Below are 17490 nucleotides of genomic sequence, written 5' to 3' on the forward strand. Positions count from 1 at the left end.
TAAGACATTAATGAAAATTGACCTTCCCTCTGCAGTTCTGTATCCATGGTTTCAACCAACTACAATAGAAAATACTTGGGATTGGGGAGGAGATTGTGTCCGTACTCTATACATGCAGACTCTCCCACTGGTCATTATGTCCTAAACTATGCAATATAATAATCATTTACATAGCATTACATGTAGTTAGGTATTTTAAGTAATCTAGAGATGATCTGGAGTATAGAGGAGGATGTGTGTAGGTTATATGCAAACACTACACCATTTTACATAAGGGACCTGAGCACCTACAGATTTTAATATCCAAGGGTGTCTTGTAACTAATCCTCCATAGATGCTGAGGGACCAGTGTATTGTAAAATCTGTTTTTAAAGATATTACTATTTATCAGGAGATGTACTTAAATGTCCTGATTTGATAATCACACAAACCTAAGAGATATACTACCTACTCTACTATCACCATGTTACCAAAGAGACGCAAAGAAGTTGAGTAATTTATGAAAGGTTTGTAACTAGTAAGTGGCAGAGCTAGGATTGATCCAAGTTATTCTAAATCTGTGCTTTTTATTGTTACCTTACCTCTGTACATCTGATAATGCTTAATGAATTAAGCCTGTGCACACACCCTGTTTTTTTTTTTTTTTTTATTTAATTATTGAGTTCAGAAAGTGCCTTCCAGGTACTCAAAGGACTTTGTCCTTAGAATAAAGTGATTAAGAACCCAGGTATTGGTCCTGTTTTCCAGATGGTGCTGTTGAGAAAGTGCACAAAATCCTTGCCCAGGAGACAGCTCTGGCCTAGAAGTTAGGCTTGTCTGGTTAGAAACTTTCACTTCTGTTCTTAGAGAATAGAACAAAGAAACAGCACACATCTCTTGCTCTCCTTTTCATGATAGGACCAGGAATTCTCAATGTATTAAAGCATTGTTCCCTGTCAGGTGGCCAGGAATCTTTATGAACCTAAAATATCAGTCAGTGAAATTTTGCCCTTATTGTCAATGTCACACATTGTCTAAGAAACTTGACTTATATGCTTGAGTCCTGAAGCATTGCCTTTCATAATAAATTGAATTTCCTGTCTCTACCCTTCTTCCTCTGCAGCCATCGATCTCACATATGGAGGTATTTATTGCTTTTTGTGTCAAGACTACATCTATGACAAAGACATGGAAATAATTGCCAAAGAGGAACAGCGGAAGGCTTGGAAGATGCAAGGTTGGGTTTTGCCTAAATCTACCTACCTGCTTTGTCTCTAAATCCTGTGGTTCCCTCCCGTCTGTCAAAGGCAGAACTTGGTCATAGTCGGAGAAGTACCCAGGAACTGAGTGAGATTGATACTGCCATTTCTGTACTCAGGAATTGGAGGCATTTTAAAAAAGAATCATCTTGCATTCATATGGGGGTGGCTTCAATAGGCCGTTTTGCAAGAAATGTGTATTCACAAACCTCCCCCCGCCACCACCAAAGAGAAGCCCCTATAAGCAAGCCAGTCACCCACCTGTACAGTAGGGTGTTAGAAAGCCCTGATATTAGGGATGCCCCTCTTTGAAATACAGCCTGATAAATAGTACAGAACCCCTCAACTTTTATTTATAAACGTTCTTGATGAAAATTAATCCAACAGCACTTGGAATTGTCTTTCATCTGCTTAGGTGCTGGAGAGAAGTTTTCAACCTGGGAACCAACCAAAAGGGAGCTGGAACTGCTGAAACACAACCCTAAAAGGAGAAAAATCACCTCTAACTGCACCATAGGTGGGTGGTGGACATCATGCAGAAGCAGCAGTCTATTTCCACTCTTAGGTTTCTTCCTCAAGATTACATAATGCAACAGGAATCTGCTTAAGCCCTGCTTAAACTGCATGTCATTGATTGACCTGATCAACATCCAGGTCTCCAGCACCTGTTCTCTGCAGGGACTGCCAAGGGCTTGGGGTACAGAGGAATGAGTGGAGATGGTTCCCACCTTTTAAGAGTTTGCATGTGTAAAGGAACCCAAGTGTTTATTAACCAGGTTGATCTTCAGGGAGAGAAGTGACGTGGCTGGCTGTATGTGAGGGTGTACACCAAGTATTCTAAGAAGTGAAAAAATATGTTTTAGAACATTTTTTAAAAGCATTTTGTTTTTTGGGGGACTCTGTTCCAGCGTGTTTTTTATAGAAAACACATTTGGGTAATGGTTTTAAAACATAATGGCCGAAGAGAAAGAGGGCATTAATGGTGGTGAACGTTTCTCAACACAGTTCATATAAAAATGAGAAATGTATTACATTTCTTCTTGATCTTTTCTTCTTGAATGAATTAATAAAAGAAAGTGATCATGCAGCCTCCAGGTTGTGGCAGTACCCTACCCATGGCTGAGTGCACAAGTAGCTCCCACTCTCTCTGACTTCCTGTTCAGGTCTGCGAGGGCTAATCAACCTTGGAAACACGTGCTTCATGAACTGCATTGTCCAGGCTCTGACCCACACGCCACTCCTGCGTGACTTCTTCCTGTCTGACAGGCACCGGTGTGAGATGCAGAGTCCCAGCTCCTGCCTGGTATGTGAGATGTCCTCACTATTCCAGGAGGTGAGTGCTGCCAACTTCTGCAATATTATTCTGTGGAATATTTTGTAACTGCTTTCTTTTGCCTTTTAAAGAAAATAAAATAGGATTGACCATGATAAGGGAAGGTAAATTTTCAGAACCCTATATAGTGAGTAAATATTTAATATGTGCTTAAACTATGGAAGACACTTTTTCCAAAAGAGATTGCTAGGTAAGAGGCTTTGGGTATGGTCTTTGGAGACACATTACTGACCCAGGATGAGAAAAGGAGCCCTTGCAAGGGGCGTGGCAGAATCAGCTGGTAGAAGACATTCATCTCCGTAAACACTGGCAGTTCACATTTATATTCTTTCCACCCTGGATCTCAGGAAGGCCTGGAGACATGTGCTGACTCTTTATTGGTTCGTTCTCAAGGGAAGTGGGTTTCCTGTTGCCATAGCCTTCCAGATGTGCTTCATCAAAGGCCTCCTTTCTTTGTGAGCCTCTGCTCTGCAAGTGTGGCTCTGTTCCCTTGATCTGATTAGCTGCCCTCATGGTGTGCCCGTCCATGTCTGGGTCTAACTGGAGATTAGAATGCAAGACAGAACTCTGGCCCCAGGGTCAATACATGTCTGGGCTGGGGTCGCAGACCAGGTTCAGTTACCCCAGCTTAAAAATGGGGCAGATGCTTACCCTACAGGTCTCACAGGAGCAGGCAGGCCCAGCCTTCCTTGCTTTTATCAGTCATCTTGCTATTTTGTCAGAACATGGCTACACCCACTGGCTCACATATTGTCAGCCACTGACAATATGTGAGCCCAGCCTCAGAGTTAAGTAGCTGAGTGGAGACTATGTAGGCTGCACAGCTGAAGTTACTCCCTGTTGGGCTCTTTTCATAAAAAGGTTGCCAATTTCTATCCTAGTATAACCCATTTATCTTATTGAAGTACTCAGGCTTGACCCTGCTTAGTTTTGAGATCAGGTGAAATCAGTGCGTTTATAGTGGTATAGCCATAGACCTAGCCTAACCCATTTCTAACTCCTGCAACATACTGGTATCTGTGGGGATTATATTATTGAATAGACTTAAATTGTTGGAGACCAGAATACAAAATGATTGGGACCTCAAGTGTGTCAGATCTCAGGGTGTTTTGGATTATGTTTGCATAGACCTTACTAATTGATCTTAACTAATCCAAAAATCCAAAATGTACCATGCACTCTAAAGTTCCAGGTTATAGAGTATTTTGGATTTCATCTTTTCAGTTTAAGGGATGCTCAACCAGTACTAGCATCTCTTCCTTACAGCAGCTGTCTACCTCTCAACATCTTACAAGTGTAAACCCTAAGCCTGTTGAAGAATTGAACAGTCTTGCTTCCTTGTCCACTTTATACTGCTGCTGTGTAAACAACGGCCGGTTACTGTCAAATGAAGGAACTCCTGAGTGTGTAAACTCTTCTGAATCTGAAAGAACAAAGCTAATTTTGTGACTTTTTTATTTACTTGTTTTTTGTGGTGCTAGGGATGGAACCCAGGGCCTTGTGCATGCCAGGCAAGCACTACCATCAAGCTACACCTACCCTAGTCTATCATTAATAATGGTATATTGGTTACAATGTCATTTTGTTCAGAATTATAAGAAAGGTATATTGTACATGTATTCTAAGCAAAGCTCACAGTAGGTCAGATGGTAAGATTTGAAATGCTCATGTCAGCAGAAACCTGGACCTGAGGTTTGGTTTGTATAAGCTAACATTGGACAGATAAAGTCTTTTTTTTTTTTTTTTTTTTTTTTCCTTTGTACCAGCGATTGAAGTCAGTGTTGCTTTACTACTGACTTACATCCCTGGCCCTTTCAGCTAGACATTACCCGTCCTAGACAACTGTTAAATACTTTTATTTTGTTGTACGCTCAAGTCCAGTGTGTATTCCCACAAGTTTTTCACTTTTACTTCTCACTGAGCAGTTTTACTCTGGGCACCGGTCCCCTCACATCCCGTACAAGCTGCTACACCTGGTGTGGACCCACGCACGCCACCTGGCAGGCTACGAGCAGCAGGATGCGCACGAGTTCCTCATCGCTGCCCTGGATGTCCTCCACCGGCACTGCAAAGGTGGGACTGGCACTGCACCCTGTCCCCTGGCGCCTTTCCTGGGGTCAGGACAGGCGTTTTCCTTCAAGAGGGAGCAAAGAGAGGATGAGTGCATGCACATCCAAAACTGGGGGAACACTCCACCGTATGCTGCATAGACTGTATATGGTCATATTTTCTTAAAGAAGGTTCCTTGTAGTTTATTTTTAGAAGAAGAGGAAATAGTTTCATATGTCTTTGGCATTATTGGAGATGCAACAGCATGGTGGGTGTCCTGTACAACCCATCATCATGAACAGTGAAATCTCAGCCCTCAGTTGGATCTTCCTAATTGGACCTTCCTTGGAGACCTTGGCATGTTGTGGCTGCTCTATGGTTCCTCTGGGTTATCATGTCTGAAGCTTCTGAATATGACTGATGATTAGAACCATCCCTCTCCCATGGGAACACCCCAGAGCAAATGATTTACTGCTCTATAATAGAGCGCTGGGATCAGGGGACCAAGCCTGTTCACCTTTTGGTGCATCCCAGACTGTGATTGCAATCCTCTTTTGATTCTTACCAAAGGTCTTTTACTTTAAACTCTCTCTTGGGATTTTAATGGAACATGGCTTCTGCCTTAACATAGTCCCACAGCCTGGCCTCGTGCATGGTGCTCCCTCTCAGGTTCTTGGGCATGTGTGGGTTTTGATGGTTGAAGTGGGAGAGGGCACAGTGGCTCCTAGGGTTGGAAGTGGAGATTCCGATGGAATGGTGGGATAGCTTGAACCACAATTGGTTCCCTCCCTTTTTCATCACAGATTTTCTGGTTCTGGTGGAGTTCCCAGTTCAAAGGGCCTACAGGTTGCAGTGAAGCGTGGATATGGGTCTTTGGATCTAGGGCTTCTTAACGTTGCTGGCGTTTGGTTTAGTAGGTCTGAGGGAGGGTGCAGGTTCAGATCTCACCTCTGAAGATACTGCTATGATAAGGAGATAGATACTTGCTTCCCGTTGGGCTCTTGGGCCCCTGCAGCTAAGTTGTAGGTGGTACCTTCCCAGCTGCTTTTCTCTTTAATTGGTGTCTTTTAAAGAACAAGCAGCTTGCTTTGCTAGTGCCTTTCAGTCTCTTGAGGCTGTGCTCAGGGGTGGTGGCACCTCACACCAATGTAACCGTAGAGCCTGTGGCACCAGTTCAGAGCCCCTACACTTGACGTTAGATGACTCGTTCGGATCAGCTGTGACTTTTGGTTCTGTTTTGTTGGTACTTAAAATTTTTTTCCACTAAAAGCATACACACTTACAGTGCTTACCTAAGAATCAAATGAAGTTTGCTGAATAGCTTAGGTTTTATTGGGTGTTCTCAAATAATGTATGCCACACAAACAGGAAAGAGCCACTGTGAAAGATTATTAAATTATTACTGCAAGCATCTTATGAAAGTAATTAAGAATCTCCATAAGAGAAATCTCTATTAAAAGTTGTTTGAAAATGCATTGCTATTAAAATGTTTATAGAACCAAAAACTGACACCATTGTTTTCTGCTTCTGACCTAACTCCATTAAAAATGCCTGCAAAGAAATGTCAGCCCTTCTCATTAAAAATGAAGTCATGGGCAGGGATGTGGCTCAGTATATAGTGCTTGCCTGACATGTGTGAAGCTCTGGGTTTCATCCCCAGCACTGCAAAACAAAACAAACAAACAAAGGTAGTTATCAGAGTTTTTTTGACATACAGGTTGTGGGCCCTCGATACACTTGGTTGTGTGTTGTTCATAAGTTTTTGTCACCTCTGGGTCATCTTCCAGCTCATCTTTCTTTACATCTTCCTGTATATGTATATCTTCCCACCCCTTGTAACATTTTACCTTGTGAATTTGAGGTTCTTTTGGGAAGTGTTTTTCTGTAATCTTAATTCTGGATGACTCTAAGAAGACTGGCCATTCTTCTGTAATAATTCTACTTTTTTGGTATCTTTTGTTTGTAATTTCCACAAACCCAGAGTGCTGGGGACTCGAACCCGGGCCTCCAGCATGATAGACAGGCACTCTATGAGATGAGCTATACGGCCTGCTAATTCTACTTTTTTGACACATAATCTATGTAAAAATGACTACATCACTATCCCCCTTGTTTAACTGAATGAAAGTTAGATAGAATATACATTTCAAATATATCTTGTACTCTGCTACTTAAATTTTGTATTTGCTTGTAGATTGCATACTGAACAAAAGGGAAGACACAGGAGTTCGGAAGTATAGGAGTTTGGAAGTATAGAACTGATGAGGGAAAATGGGTTGGGGACTTCCTCTCTAGAAAAATATTTATTTGATTATTCTGCACATGAAAAACAATCAATAACCCTACCAAGCTGTTAGGTGTCAGACACTTTGTTGCTGACAGAGCTGCTAAGGAGATCTTTTGTAGAGGATAGGAAACAAAGAGCATTGAAAATCAGGTGCTTAGATCTCTCATCAGTTAAAACAGTGATGGGCCCCTTTGTCAAGTCTGTTGAAATCACAAATGTCTTCACATACCTTTTAGAGTGTCAGCACTCCTGTTTTCCTCCTGTCTCTGCTGGATAGATGTGGAAACTTGGTGTCTGCTGTCCTGGAGGTGCACAGATGCTGATCACAAAGCTGTTCTCTGTCCTCAGGTGATGACAACGGGAAGAAGGCCAACAACCCTAACCACTGCAACTGCATCATCGACCAGATCTTCACAGGCGGACTGCAGTCCGATGTCACATGCCAGGTCTGCCAGTAAGTGCAGCTCTCAGCCAGACAGTCAACTGCTGCATCAGAATCTGCATGGGCCATACTGAGGTCTTAGCGCATGTCCTGGGCAGCAGAACCATTACGTTGAAGAGTTTTTTAAGTAAACACTAACACTAAAGCAGAGTCACTAAAGACTGTGACACTGAGTACCAGAGGCTATGGAAGAAAACCTGTCGGGCTGGGGTCCTTGTGGGACATGTGACTGTCAGTGTTTTTCTTCACTGTTCAATCCAACAGGTTGTTCTTAAGAATTATCCCCCACATTTCTTTGACATCTGGAACCAAATAAAACAGCCCCCTTCAGGAATGGCTTGATCACCCTGGCAGACTCCTAATCCCATGTGTTGATCTAATTATTTCATCATGGTTCCCATTTCTATTTGCTCCAAGGTAGTGACTGTCTCTTGCCAGGTGTAGTTACACTTACTTAACTGCTTAGCACTTCAGGCCTCAGAACCTGAATGAGAATCACTTGGCAGTTAAATCAGAGGGCCTGCACTCACCCTCAGTGCACACTGGTGTTTTTATTCCAGTACAGTTTTCTAAAGCCCTGGTCACAATCTACTATGGTTGTTGAGAGCCCACAGTGGATTGTCCATATGGAGTCCTGGAAAAGGGTCTCTGTAGCTTGGTATCACAGATACAGTTTTCTCTTAAATAGCAGAGGTTGTTTTGGACCTTGCCTCTGAGCATTGTGGAGTTTCTCACTGACCCTTAACTATCAAATTCTATTAGTGGGGGATTGTTTCATATTTATATTCTGTTTAAATATCTTGAGCAAATATCCCATTCTGAGTTTCCCTTTTTCAAAAAATTTAATTTAATTTTAATTTATTTATGTGTAGTGCTAAGAATCAAACCCAGTGCCTCACACGTGCTAGGCAGGCACTCTACCACTGAGCCACAACCCCAGCCCATGAGGTTCCCTTTTTTAATACTATAAATTAAATCTCCAAGCAGGAGCTGGACTTGCTAAATCCAACATCTTACATTCTGCATGGGCTGCTCAGCCTGGCCAGTGTACGTTCAGTGTGATGTGTGTGTGTGTGGTGGGTGTGTGGTGGGTGTGTGGCAGGTTGTCTCTGTTACTACCCAGGGCGGCAGTAACCAGTTTCTGGGTAATGATGCTGCTCCAGTTCCCACATGCAGCCAAGATAGACCTGGGGATTCAGAACCTATGAACCTAGAACTCAGAAAGTTTAGTCTTAAAAAAAAAAAAAACTAAATTAAGGTGGTACTCTCCCAGGTTTAGAAACTTAGGAGTATCCCTTGCTTTACTGGCTTTATGCATGTCTCTTCCTTGGGTCACCTTGGGAGCCCAGGCCACATAGGTGCAAATGCTCCTGCTTGAGCACCCACCCTCAGGCATTCTTGGAACAAAAGTGCAATGTTGGTGTACCACGAAAAAAGCACAGAAGCCTCAGAAACTGCAGTGGACCTCAGTCCTCTTGTTGTGTTTCCATCTTTTCTGCAGTGGAGTTTCCACCACCATAGACCCCTTCTGGGACATCAGCTTGGATCTGCCTGGCTCCTCCACCCCATTCTGGCCCCTGAGCCCAGGTAGCGAGGGCAGCGTGGTGAACGGGGAGAGCCATGCATCAGGTACCACAACACTCACGGACTGCCTGCGGAGGTAAGGCAGCCATGGCATTTGGGCAGGGAAAACCACATGTTCCATGTGGAAAGCTGCTTTAGAAGCAGTAACTGGTCAGAAGAAAGCTCTAAATATCAGGGCCAGATGAGGATAGTATTTTCTCTCTGCCATCCAGAGTAGAGAATAGAGAGAATGTGCAGCATTATCCTGTAGATGGCTGCAGATGCCCAGGAGCTTGCACTGGTTGGCCCTTTTTAAAACTTTTTAGTATTTCTGTCTCCTGGCTTCGCATGATAGCATGTCTGTATGACAAACCTCTGATCTCCCACTCCACCCCAACCCAGTAAACAAACTTGAGAGCCAAAGAGCAGAACATGATGCTCCCTCACTTTCTATAACCAGTAGCATGCACCATAGCATGAACTAACAGCTGGTCCCACTTCCCATGTATGTGACCTTTGCTGCAAGCGATTAAAACATCTGTGGTGTTTTGCACTTAATAGCCATTTTAAAATGTGTCCTTTTTCTACTTCATTGGTTTAGGCAAGTGGTAAGACTTAGGATGCTCTTCATTAATTAGAGGTCACTGCAGAAGAGTCCTTGCTAAGGTGAAGCATGCCTTAGACAAAGAAGGGCACAGTTTTATGATTCATCTTGCTACAAAGCAGGATCAAAGTTATATTTAAAAATTTTTTAAACGCATCAACTTTGTTGGATTGATAGGTCCCAATAGTAAAATGGAGTATCAGCTTTTAGAAGACAAGCAAAGAAATAACCAAAAACATTTTTCCAAAAGAGTCTTTATAACTTAATTTAGTCATAAATTCCAATAATATAAAAGTTTGGAGAGAAGATGATGTAAAAAGTTTCATGTTTTTTTCATTGTGAAATGGTAAACAACCTTAACTTGTGTGAATTACTTCTCAGATAGACATTTTATGCTTTAAATTTTTCTGTAGCAAGTCTTAGCACACCAGTAGTGATAAAACATCCCTTTGTTCTTCCTTTCCTGTCCATTATCCTTCATTTTTTCCCTAAAAACTCGTCTTCCCCCTGTATTGGGGATTGAACCCAGGGCCCTGCACATGAACTACCTAGCCCTTTTTATTTTGAGACAGGAAGTTGCCAAGCTGGCCTTGAATTTGTGATCTTCCTGCTTCAGCCTCTGGAGTTGCTGAGATTACAGGTGTGCACTACCATGCCCAGCTAAAAACATTTTTTAAATGTCTTGTAGATTTACCAGACCAGAGCACTTGGGAAGCAGTGCCAAGATCAAATGCAGTGGGTGCCACAGCTACCAGGAGTCGACCAAGCAGCTCACCATGAAGAAGCTGCCCATTGTGGCCTGCTTTCATCTCAAAGTGAGTTTTCCAGAAAGCAGTCCAGTGTCAGGCTCAGTGGCATTTTGTAATTGGAGCCAGTAAGTAGGCAAGCCAAAGGAGCAAGAGGGTGTGAGTGCTTCCTTCTGCTACTGAAAGAGGTTTTTGATTGTAACAAAAATCTGGGTTTGTCCTGAGATCACTTTCTTGTACCGCTGGTGTTTATCATGGAGCGTTGTCATCATTTCCAGACTTGACGTGAACTTCATAAATCAGATGTGTGTGGACTAGCATTGTGTTGTTGAATCTGTAAGCCCTAGATGTGACCAAAGGCAATTCAGAAAGTAAGATGGAATGCCCAGAGGAAGGAGCCCTCACGAACTCACAAGCCAACTGTCACTTAGTCTCCTTGTTGTTCCCTCTCCCTCCTCCATTTCTATAGCGATTTGAGCACTCGGCCAAACTGAGGCGGAAGATCACCACATATGTGTCCTTTCCCCTGGAGCTGGACATGACACCCTTCATGGCCTCCAGGTAGGAGTCACCTTGTCCTGTTGGGGTGGTTATATAGCACCTTTCTAGAATGCTGTTTGTCACAATTAATAAAAATCTAACTTTTCATAAACTTAATCATCCACAAACTTGGTGGCTTTCAGTGATAGAAATTTATTTTCTCATGGTTCTGGAGACCAGAAATCAGGGGGTTTGAGAGGGCCCATTTTTGAAAATCTGGTAAGGTTCCATTCCTCATCTCTTCTAGCTTCTGGTGGCTCCAGGTCCTTTTGTGGCCACACCACCACTGGTTTCCGTTCTCAGGGTCTTCTCCTGAGTCTGTCTGAAATCCCTCAACTTCTCTCTCATAAAGACACTGATCATTAAGGTTAGGGCCCACCCAGATAATCCAGGCTGGACAACCTTAATGATATCTGCAAAGACCTTTATTTATAAACAAGGTCATGTTCACAGGTTCTAAGAATTGGGAGGTGAACCTTTTTTTTTAGGGTTTATAGTTCAACTCACTGGACCATCTCAAGCAAATTATCTGTTGTTAGTTATTAACATCTTCCTGTGTCCTTTCTTTTGGTGGCTCTGTCCTTGTGGTCCATAGGTCACTGTCCCAAATAAAATGAGTTTGTCAGAATGATAGCTCTGTATCGACAGTCCACTCTGGGAAAATGAGTCGTCATAACCTTGATTTTCTGTGTCCAGGGAGGTGATGAAATGGTTGCTGATACCAGGGTCTCAGAGATCTTAAAGCTTCTGCTAGCATTTGGTGGGTGAATGCATTAAACAAAACATGAGAGTTCTCATTTCCAGTAGGCCCCCTTCCCATTTTACCAAAGTGCTGGTGGAGGGGTAAACAGTCTCTGTTCTTTTTGCGGAAGCAGCTGAGGCAGCTGGTGATGGGTCTAACTTAACACTGAGTCAGTGGGAGGATGGCTCATTACAAAGTCATAAAGCCCACTAGGGAGCTCCTGGGGGATCTACTTGAGAGAGAGTGCCTACTGTGTACCCTCTGTGGAGGCTGTAGGAGGCCGAGCGGCCAGGAGGTATGCTGCTGGGCTCCTGGGTGTCTTAGCCTCCAGCTTGAGTCCCATTTCCCACACTACAGCATGAGGATAGTCTCCACCTACAGCATGTGAAGTGCACCCTCTGGCAGCATCCACTTAACTGTTCTCAGTGTTGGTGATTGTTAGAACCTCATGTCTCTTTGGTGAATTATTTTCAGTGATGCTGAGTTTTGCTGCTCTTTGTTACAGTAAAGAAAGCAGGATGAATGGGCAGTACCAGCAGCCCATGGACAGTCTCAACAACGACAACAAGTACGTGGTACTTCATGGCTTGTGGGGCTTCTTGGACCTTCTGCAGGGGTCTCCCTGCCTCCCTTGGCAGGGTGGGCACATGGGGAATAGTATCAGCAGAAGTCACTTTTCCTATGGCCTAATTGCTTCCTGGTCTGCTTCCTTTTACCTCTGTTAGCAAAGGCTATTTCTTACCTGAATGCTCCTCCAGCTGGAGGCTGTCCCCTGCCCAGGCTTCTTGACTTCATTCAGGTCTAAGGGGCTCTGTTCTTCCTGCTGTTGGTACTATAGAAAGGTGGCACAAGTAGAGTGAGTACCATTACTTCCCCACTGATTATCACCATTTCTGCTAAGTGTGATTCCAGGAATTCACTGCACCCTGGTGAGAGCTGGGGAGGGCTGGAAGGCAGACTCAGCTAGCTCCCTCTCCCTCTGCAATTGTTGTTAGGTTTGGTCAGATCAGTGGCCACCTGGGCCTGTCAGGGCTGTGTGCTTTCCAACAGAGGTGCTATTAGTCAGCCATTGTCTTCCCCACTCCTCCCTCTATTAGGTACTCTTTGTTTGCTGTCGTTAACCATCAAGGGACCTTGGAGAGTGGCCACTACACCAGCTTCATCCGTCAGCACAAAGATCAGTGGTTTAAGTGTGACGATGCCATCATCACCAAGGCCAGCATCAAGGACGTGCTGGACAGTGAAGGGTGCGTAGCCCCTGTGTGGGGCTGGAGGCCTCGTGGTTGCAGTCCCACCCCATTCTGCCCCTCTTGTCATTTGGGTCCAAAGCCATATCTGTTTCTAGTGCCTCGAGTGACACTCGATGTTCACCTTTAGTTGCTGAGGTAATGAGGGCTCATTCCAAGTAGGATGCCACCTACCTAGCTGGGTTGTGGGAGAGGATAGAGAGTCGTTTAACTCACGGAGCACCCACACTGTAATCTGGGCAAATCAGTTCTTTATCAGTTCCTCTCTCCTCTGCTGGATTTGTTCCTTTGGGCACAGAAAACTTTTGCCCCTTCAGTGACTGAGGGGACCCCTCTTTTTATCTTGAACTTCCCTAGATCCTTATCCCTGAATGGGCAGCAGGATTCTTGGCCCACGGATGAGGCTGACCCAGCTGCCAGGAACTCCTTCAGGGTTGAACATGAGCTCAGAGCAGCAGAGTTTTTCAGACAAGGGCTTATGTGTTATTAAAGTGCAACCTTGAGAGCATTGCAGGAGTCAGGCTACACCTGTCATGGCGTTCATAGCAGCAGTAGGCCTCCCATGAGGGCAGTGTTCTTCAAGGACAGGAGAGACAGTGTCAAAGGGCTGCAGGCATTGGGTGAGTCTGCAGTGACTCCCTGGCATGCAGGGTGTGGTCAGGCTGCATTGATTGGAACAGATCAGTGCAGCAAGGGACTGTCCTCCCTGAGGACTGAAAAACCAAAACCAACCAAGAAGTCAGATGCATGCAGAGGGCCACATGCACATATTTTTGTCTGGGTGGGCTGTTTGATTTGAATGCCTTTATACATGCAATTGGAATAAAGCCTGTGTTCTTTCTACCTCCTCAGATACCTACTGTTCTACCACAAACAGTTCCTGGAATATGAGTAACCTCATCCATAGCTGGTCAGAAAAAAGGAGGGCAAGGAGTTGGCAAGCCTCACCAGAAGATCCCCAGCTTCCCTGACATCACACCACCATGGCACCCCTCCTGTATAGATGAGCCCGCACACGGATTCCTCTGCACCTGGAGCCGAGGTGTCAGAGTGGACATGAACTGCTGGAGCATAGGCCTCAGGACGTGTGCCCTGGGAAAGGAGCTGAGGGGATCCATCACTAGCATCTCTCCTGTGTTCCTCAAAACTTTAGGAGATTTGTGGTTGGGGGCGTTCTCATGGCATGGAGTTGCCTCTGCCTGGTGCTTCATTTTGTCATACCATGCACACAGTTTAAAAAGGTGCCCACCCGTTTGAAAATAATGGGTCCATCAAAGTTGTAGGCAAAGATGGTGTGCAAGGACAGAGGGCTTGCGAGCGCCTTTATTGGGTTGTAGTTTTAAATGCGTAGAGTGTGAGCTCCCGTCCTCCCCTTTTTTCTGCAGCTATAAAGCAGCCCCAGAGCCCATGGACCTGAGGGTATTTGCGCGGGTTCCAAGCACGTCTGTTCTGCAGATAATTTAGCATCAACTGCATGTGGAAGCATCAGCTCAGATGTTCTCTCAGTTTTCTAGAAATAGACATTTTCTTATTCCCCTTCCCTTTTCTCTTTTTCCACAATGGTGAATTTCATAAATGTAATAATAGTAAAGTGAATGACTGTCGAGTTTATACTGAAATCTAGACCATTTCTTTATTCTCAAGAGTGAGTCTTGCTTTTTAATTGGTGCTGTTTCTGTTGCACCCCTCCCTACCCTGCCCTGCTACTCTCTCCCCTTCTGTGGTTCACAGCAGGCAGAGTCAGTAGGGGAGAACTGGGCTGCAGCTCATGATTCAGTGTCTTGATCTTTGGAGTAAATGGAGCATTGTTCAGTGGTTCCATGGTCCCTTTCCTCCCATTTTTCTTCCTGATCTTCAGTCTTGCTGCCTGTGCAGGGCCGCTTGGTGTCTGGTGTTGGATTTGAAGCTGAGCGGCCTCTAGTGGAGACCATGTGCCTCCTCTCTACACTTGCTGTGGTTTCAGTTGTAGTGAGAATGAAATGCTTTTGTGATTGAGGTTGTCGCAGAGCTGGTTGAGGAAGTTCCTTGTAAGATATCTTGCATGTATCTACCTATTCAAACCCAAACTTAGATTGTTAGTCCATTTTTGAGAAATTACAACCTGGGGACCTGGGGACGGAAGCATTGTTCGAATCTAGTTTGTGAATGGCCAACTCTCCAGCTGTCCTGGAGCACTGTCTGCATGGACTGTGGGGTCCTTGTGTTGGGGAGAAGGGAATGAGCAGTCTCAGGGCTAGCAAGTATCTTCTCATAAAGAGCTGAGTAGTGAGAATTTGAGGCTGTGTGGACTGTAGGGCCTCTGCTGTAGATAATATGTGAACAGTTAGTTTGGCTGTGTTCCAGTAGTCCTTTATTTATGGGCCCTGAAATTTGAATTTTGTACGACTTTCGTGTGTCAAGAAAAAAAAATTTTTTTTTTAAACTATTCAAAAATGAGAAAACTTCTCACAGTTGACAGGCCACACAAAGGCAGGTAGGGGACCTGAACTGAGAAGCTGCTGCTTAATCAATGTAGAAACACCAGAACCCAGGAAACACGATCATGTGCCACAGAGTCGGCAGGTATGGCCAAGCCTCAGTGGTGCAGTTTCTGAACACTTCCCAATTCATTGTCTGTCATGTTTCTGTGCTTGAAGAGTATAAGTTGAAGCATGTGTTAAATAACACATGTGTTAAATAAGCATTATTGGAAAAACGTGGATGGGCCCAGATTCTCAGGCACAGCCCCAGGTGGCCAGGTTCTATGTACTGTGCTATGAAGATGATCTTGGGAGCAGATTTTTGTCTTTTAATCAGGAACAAATCTTTTGGAAAAGAGACTGAACTGAAGTCAACCTGTAGGAGTCTGAACTGGGAGCCTCAGCACCCTGATTTGTGGGGTGTCCAGATGCAGGTGTGAAGCAAGCAGGTGAGTCAGCTGGACTTTCTGGCTGGTCACCTCTGGTTGGGCTGAATCTGCTTCCTCCATCGTGACATACGCCTCACTTGTGTCACCACACTAAGAATATAGAACTGGGGAGAAAGATAGAACTATGCTCCTTTTTGTAAGCATTATTTGAGACTTTTGTGTTCAGATTGATTCCCTCCTTCCCCAAGGCTTTGGCATTCTAAGCACTTAGCTCTGTACCTGTGGCCCCATGGACACTGAGTTCCTGTTGGGCCTTGCCCTCTGCCAGGACCCTCAGCATTGGGTCCTCAGCATTGATGTGCTCATGTGAATTTATTTTGTGAGGAGCAGCATATTTATTTGATGGGTTTAGAAATCACTTCTTATAGCCCCCCCCTCCCCTGGCTGTTAGGTCAGCAGAATGGTTTTACCATTTCCTAGTTGACCACCTTGTGTAGGGAGGTGTGCAGATTGTCACAAAGTGCATCTTACCATGAAGGGGACTCATTGGGTGACACCCCCTTATACACAGTCAACCAGTGTGCTAGAAAGAGCCTGTATTTCTGAGATACTGGTTGTCATTTCAGTGCTTCATAGTAAGACAAATGAACTCACCCTCTTCAGAAATATGAAGGCAATGTTTTTGAGCCGTGTGAAGTGCTGGAGGCATGGGATGGCCTGAGGATCGTGTGGACAGCCTCCCTCTGTCAGGGACTCCTCACACAAGGCAGCAGCCTGGGGCTAGGCCCGGGCTCCCCTCCTGCTGGGCACTAGGACAGCCCCTGGACTTCCCTCTTGTAGCAGCATCCCTGAGACATATATACCTGAGTGCTATTGTATTTTGGCTTGGTGTGTATGCTTTTACTTGTGTAAAATCGCAGTTCTTTTGACAATTCAAGTGACTTGTTTCATTTACTATAACTTTGAAAACAAAAATTGTAAGAAAAAAATTCCAATGATTGTGTTGTGGTTGGAGATTTTATTACCAAGATGTTTACACCTGCCTTTTCCCTGTCATTTTGAGGGGCTATTTGACTCTCTTCTCCCTGATGGCTTGTAGTCTTTCCTATGTCATAATAAAGCTACATTTTATTCTGCAGTCTGGCTTGTTCTCCTCTTACTAACACAGGGTGGCAAGAATTGTGAACCGCAGAGTGGGAATAGCAGCAGGAAGTGTCCTGGCCCCTGGGTTGTGCTGGACCCTAAAAAGTCCCTGTGCTCCACTTCCTTAACCCACTGTTGTTTAACCCTCTTTTCTTCTTTCATGGGAAGGAAAACAACATGGAGGATTCAGAACAGCCATATGCCCTCAGACTGGTGTGCATGAGAGTCACCTGAGGACCTTCAAGTACGAATCATGCCAGGGTGTGATTAGCTGACCTGGTTGTGGCATAAGAAGGTACATTGGTAGCAGGCTGTCCCCAGGAAGAGAAAGCTTCATGTATAAGCGGAGGAGAAATGCAGCCATGGCTTTGTGACCGGTCAGATTTTTGTTTTTTGTAGCGTGGGGGCTGAAAACCAGGGCCTTGTGCAAGTACTCTGCCACTGAATGCCACTGAGCCACACCCCCAGCCCAGCTGGGTGTATTTAAGAAGCAGTTTCACATTCACACCTTGATTCTCAGACCCTTGTGCTGGCTGGGGAGGGGGGGGGGGGGTCAGAATCATATAATGGTTTCTAGTTAAAGCACCAAATTTCCCTGCAACACAGCCCCAGCCCTTCACCATTACTGAGTTCTCTGAAAGCCCAGCCACTTCCAGATGGGTGTGTGAAGAGCAGGTAAGTCCCACAGATGTGCACCTGTTGCTGCAT

General features: G+C 44.7%; 1 protein-coding gene across 2 annotated transcripts in view; it reads left to right on the forward strand.

Moving 5' to 3' along the window:
• Nucleotides 1-16777, forward strand: part of Usp22 (ubiquitin specific peptidase 22) — a 37410-nt gene extending 20633 nt beyond the window's left edge. The window contains exons 3-13 of one of the 2 annotated variants that reach the window (XM_047544895.1): nucleotides 1103-1216; nucleotides 1654-1755; nucleotides 2402-2571; nucleotides 4497-4644; nucleotides 7256-7361; nucleotides 8851-9009; nucleotides 10205-10331; nucleotides 10732-10823; nucleotides 12050-12112; nucleotides 12642-12791; nucleotides 13644-16777. In XM_047544895.1, the coding sequence (XP_047400851.1) occupies nucleotides 1103-1216; nucleotides 1654-1755; nucleotides 2402-2571; nucleotides 4497-4644; nucleotides 7256-7361; nucleotides 8851-9009; nucleotides 10205-10331; nucleotides 10732-10823; nucleotides 12050-12112; nucleotides 12642-12791; nucleotides 13644-13686 (1274 nt within the window). In that variant the 3' untranslated portion in view covers nucleotides 13687-16777. The remainder of the gene's footprint in view (nucleotides 1-1102; nucleotides 1217-1653; nucleotides 1756-2401; nucleotides 2572-4496; nucleotides 4645-7255; nucleotides 7362-8850; nucleotides 9010-10204; nucleotides 10332-10731; nucleotides 10824-12049; nucleotides 12113-12641; nucleotides 12792-13643) is intronic. The other variant, XM_047544896.1, reaches the window with a different exon arrangement.
• The last annotated feature ends 713 nt before the right edge of the window (nucleotides 16778-17490 follow it).

The sequence above is a fragment of the Sciurus carolinensis genome, chromosome 3 (assembly GCF_902686445.1).
Source record: "Sciurus carolinensis chromosome 3, mSciCar1.2, whole genome shotgun sequence".
NCBI classification, from domain to species: domain Eukaryota; kingdom Metazoa; phylum Chordata; class Mammalia; order Rodentia; family Sciuridae; genus Sciurus; species Sciurus carolinensis.